This window comes from Montipora capricornis, chromosome 2, assembly GCF_036669925.1.
Source record: "Montipora capricornis isolate CH-2021 chromosome 2, ASM3666992v2, whole genome shotgun sequence".
Classification (NCBI taxonomy): Eukaryota; Metazoa; Cnidaria; class Anthozoa; order Scleractinia; family Acroporidae; genus Montipora; species Montipora capricornis.
In genome coordinates, this window is record NC_090884.1 from 4,593,408 (window position 1) to 4,598,407 (window position 5,000).

At 42.1% G+C, this 5,000-nt stretch overlaps 1 protein-coding gene across 5 annotated transcripts in view; it reads right to left on the minus strand.

The window, feature by feature from the left end:
• Positions 1 to 5,000, minus strand: part of LOC138038542 (uncharacterized) — a 25,603-nt gene that overhangs the window by 12,076 nt on the left and 8,527 nt on the right. For all 5 annotated transcript variants that reach the window (XM_068884475.1, XM_068884476.1, XM_068884472.1 and 2 more), the window contains 2 exons: positions 4,621 to 5,000; positions 2,294 to 2,443 (listed from right to left, as the gene is read on the minus strand). The exon at positions 4,621 to 5,000 is cut by the window's right edge and continues 519 nt beyond it. In XM_068884475.1, coding sequence (XP_068740576.1) covers positions 2,294 to 2,443; positions 4,621 to 5,000 — 530 coding nt within the window. The remainder of the gene's footprint in view (positions 1 to 2,293; positions 2,444 to 4,620) is intronic.

Sequence of the window (5,000 nt, forward strand, 5' to 3'; positions counted from 1 at the left end):
AAAATGAAAGGTTCATTGTTGTCTGCTCTTGTTGTCAAGTTTGATGACTTCCCGTGTAGAGCATGGCAGGGAAAGGCACGGAAATTCGCGCTGCATGTGCAGCACGATTTTTTTCCTTTTTTAACCAATAATATCCTTGCTTTGGGGCGTTGTCGTTTCCGTTGCCGTCGTCGTTGCTTCAACTCCCTTTTATCGCATTTCTGTAATCAGTAAACCGTTAAGCCCGCCGAATACGGTGAGGAAGGAGCTGAGTAAACTGCCTCGCGAGGCGGTTTGCACAGCCGTTTCCTCACGTGTGCGGGAAAATTGTGGTGAGAAATTCGCCTCGCCAGGCCGTGGGAATAAAATCAAACATGTTTGATATTTTTTGTCTCGCGAGGCAAATTCAATCAAGCATCCAATAAGAGAGAGTACTGCGAGACTTCAGTGGTTCAAGATGGCGTCGGAGGAAAAAATTTCGACGCCAATGAAATCACGTGAAAATGCCAGGTACAATTATTGGATGCTTGATTGACCAAGCTCAGCTCGATTCTCACGAAAGGCTAATAAAAACAGATTTTCGTGATTTCACCGGATTTTCAACAGATTTTTGTGTTTCACTCTCTACCAGCTACCAACTAATCCCTTCTTTTAGCGAAATTTAGAGAATCTCCCGTTCTCACGTTATGTTTCTTAGCTTAGCCAATCGATGAGCAACGTTTCCCATTACGTCACATTTGCATATATACATTAACTTTCGATAAGCAATCCAAAAATAACATGATATGAGAAAAAGATTATTTAAAGTATTGGTACTTGATGTTCCCTCCCGTCCTATGCCACTGACATGATTGCTAGAACTCACAATGCTTCTTTTCTCTTTAGTCGTAGTTACCGTCCTAGCAATAATGTTTATCTCTGTTTTATTCTGTGGTTTCGTAATAGGACCGTCCTTTAGAATCCTCACGGGCATATAAAAGCTGGTGCGCCGTTCCTCTTAGTTTTCCACAGTATTGGATTGTTTTCGCTTAGTCTTCACCTTGTGTTTTGGGGTTTTCAAACTATGGCTCAAGCCCGACCGCACTTGCTGCAATAAATCACCGTTAACCGTCAACTTTGGTTTCCCATGGGTCTCGCGTTCTTTGAGCAAAGGATCCGTAAACAAAGCCCTGTTAAAGCTTTTCTGCGACTGGCTCTTTTTCCATGATCACTCGCTATAAATGTTTCGTGAAAACATCACTCACATCATGGAGAGTTAATGGACATCTCTTACCGCGAATTTCATGATTCTTCGAAATCTCACTTCCAGTGCTTATCGCCAAACTATCTTTTGGCTTCCGTCAATCAATGCGAAGAGTATCTGTCATCTGTTGCCGGTAAAATAAGTTCTCAGGTTGAATCTGTTTTTACCTAGGTTAAAGTGGTGATCCTAATTTAAAGCACCTATCAACCCCCCAAAAAGAATTGGAAACACCTTTACCTTCCCTCAAAGCTCTGTCTTACGCATCTCAAATACATCTTCTTAATGTTTCGTATCATCTTATCGGTTTCTGTACTCATACACTTATCCATTCAGCTTTAACATTACAACTCAGTAAGGGAACAAAGAACTGTAGTGTGCACTTACCTGTACTCGAACTACTAGACCCTCCAAGGTCTATAGTCCTGTGTCTTCACCACTACACTACAGCGACGAACACGCTCAACCCACCACAGTTCTTTTCATTGTTTACTTTTCTATTCAATCTATTTCAATTCATCTGAGTGCGTATTCAACCCAGGAAAAATGAGGTAGAGTGCACATTCAACCCACGTAAAAACGGATTCAACCTGAGTCTGGATTTGACCGACAACATATCCATTTTGTCACTGTGAGAACCAGAGATGCTGGTTGAAAAAAGACGCGCACTCAGAAACACACCCGGTTCATTTATTGGCCATTTTCTCGGTGTTTGTTGCTCGAAACCTTCAACACCCATCGTATCATAGAATTTGGGAATCATCAACGATAATTATTAATTTACCAACCGCAGTATTCGATGAACCGGGCTAACACAGTACCTTTGGGCAAGTTTCGGCTCAACGATCGACCTCTTTCGGCGTGTCTTCGGAAGTTTGATTGCTCGAAGCAAAAACGCACTGTGGCGGTTGGTGCTGGAAGGCGACATTCCGCAGAATTGTCAAGCGCAGTAAGATACTGTGGAGCGCACTTTCCTAAACTTGAAACTTTGTGTATAAAAAGGTCTAGTTTATTTATGAACGAAACCGTCACAACTAATTACCACAGGGTACCCATTACATCCCAACCACTTACTACGATTTGTATTATCAACAGTATCAGCACAATGACGGCCAGGCCGATTCCAATACCGATCCAAATTCGCTGCGCCTCAGTGTACTCTTCGTCAACCTTGCATTTAACGGTTTCGCCGACAAAACCCGTACAGTGTTCAACTTTTGTAACCTAGAAAAAAAAAATTTAAAATTGGATGAAGAGATGTTTTTGGGATGAAAGATACGTGAAATTCGTAGGTTGGAACGATTTTCTAAGCTAACAAGAATTGCAGTTTTATATAACATTTTTAGCAGTCTTGTGAAGAGGACTGAAAAAATCCAAGCTTTGACGGGTCTCGAATCCACCAAGAAAACCGCTGACAAATACAGAATGAACAGAGAAGCAGAAGAAGCCTGAGAACTGACCCAACTACTGCCAAATTGACATAGAAGTCCCTTATTTACTTAAGGCGGTGTTAGACTCAACAGTTTTCTTTGCAACTTGCCCGTCGAATTATTTGTTGCGCCAAAGTTCACACAGTGCGAAACAAGTTCCTTGACGGGTTTTACACTAGGCAGTTTGTCTTGTGTTCGATGATCACATGAGGTTAAAGGAACATTCTCATTGGCTGGTGCCGATGCAGGACAGATGTTACGCTGCTCAATGTTTGAAAAATTCGTTGCAACGTTGCGTGAAGCGTTGTGGAAAATAGATCTCAATTGTACTTTCCGCATGCAACAGTTTCTGCTACTGACTTGCCTCGCAACGTTTTTAAACGTTGCAAAGTATGTTTCATTAGGTACTATTTCGTGCAACTTGCCTTCTCAAGGGGTTGCGAGACAAATTGCATGAAAAAAGTGCACAGTACAACAGCGCCTTTAACAAGAGCATAGCCAGGATTCTTAATAGTGCACTGTTACGTCTACACGGAGGTATGTAGACGGCGTAGCTTCATAGAGATGGAAAGTGATAAAGTAAATCAAGTGGCACGTGAAGTGGAGAGGAACGCGCGAGACGAGAGAAAGCAGCCACCGTGGCCTCCCCTCCACATGCAGCCCACTACGAACACCGTGATTTGGTACGACAAATCAGCGTATCGTAATGAGTTTCAATTACCAGTGGTTCCTTGAGAGAACGAAAAGATGAGCCTTGTCGGCCTTGGACCTTTTTGCAAATACGACAGCCATTTTGAATTATATTGAATCAAATGGCTAATATGGGATGCCCAAGGGGCAAATACATATTAATTTAACCCTGAGCATCCCATAATGTCTTCCGAAACAATTTAAATCAAAATGGCCGCAGTATATGCAAAAGGGTCTTTGGACCACTCACTTTATCGCTTAAATAATCGTCTTAAATTTCGCCGTGTAATAATTTCTTTATTCACCTGGCAAGAGCGGCCAAGATAACAGGATAGTGGCATTGCGAGTTTATTTTTTTTTTGTCCCTAAATGGGTCTCAAAAGACGAGAAAATAATTCATAGTAACAGTAATAACGATGAACAAGAACAACTTTAAACGTTTTAGTCATTTTGAGCAAAACCTTTTGGTCAATAACCTACATATACCGACATATCAAATCAGGTTGCTCTAACGAAGGACTACTAATGCTCCACACGATTGACAGCTTTTGAATCTCTTTACGGTTATTGGGCAGCTTCCTTCATCAGCTTAGTAGAAGCCAATATCTTAGTGAGAAGAAAAACACCCACAGTGCATTATTACCTTTCGACACACTCATCCGAAAAATTGGTTTTTGCCCTGCAACAAATTTCTAACTTTCATTTGTTCTAAGCCCCGTCTGGGGTTACAGAGACAAGGATACGTACTCAAGTGAAGAAAAGTTGGGCCTTAGGGATCCCCACGCCGCTTAAGTCACCTCATTAATTAATCCTTAAACTCCCAATAGTGCCACTTATAGATTTTACTCTGTCTAACGCCAGACGATTTTACTCGTCAATGACACCCCACGGGGCTGAAAGGGTTAACAACAGCTGGATTCACTCAAAAACTATGTCCCCATTAACCCTTTCACTCCCAAGAGTGCCACTTATAGATTTTACTCTGTCTAATGCCAGACGATTTTACTCGTCAATGGGGAACCCCATGGGGCTGAAAGGGTTAATCTGCTGCGTTACCAGCGTGGTAGTCTGGATGGTGTAGTGGCTTAGCATGCCAGACTAGTAATCTGGGAGACGTGGGTTCGAGTCCCGCTCAGGGCAAAAAAAAACAATTTTTCGGATGAGTGTGTCGAAAGGTAAAAATGCACTGTGTGTGTTTCTCTTTTCTCTTCAGTTACGCCTTTCATTAATTGCCTCGAAATTTCTAACTTCCAATATCTCAGTAGTTTTTGTTAAACTTACTTTGCGCTCGAATATTTGATCCAACAGCACCATCCTGTTATCCCTCCAATACTTATCTAAAAGGTTGTAGGCTTCTTCGGTTGTAATATTATCGGTATCGTTTTGTCCGTAACCCTGCGCGCTATATGAAATATAGAACTTCAGTACAGCTTTTTGGCCGAAGCGGGACCTGTTGTGACACATCTCCTGTCTGTTGATCAGCTTGATCTTCTCCGTAGACAGGTAATCCCAAGTACCATTCTCGGCCTCTACTAGTAGGTCACGTGATAAAGAATCAGTGAAGAAGGAAGTCAAGTAGCACAATCTTCCCCACACCATGGAAAACGATATCTGGACGAAGACGGGTTCCACTGTTTCATTCTCAGAGGCAGAAGTGTTAG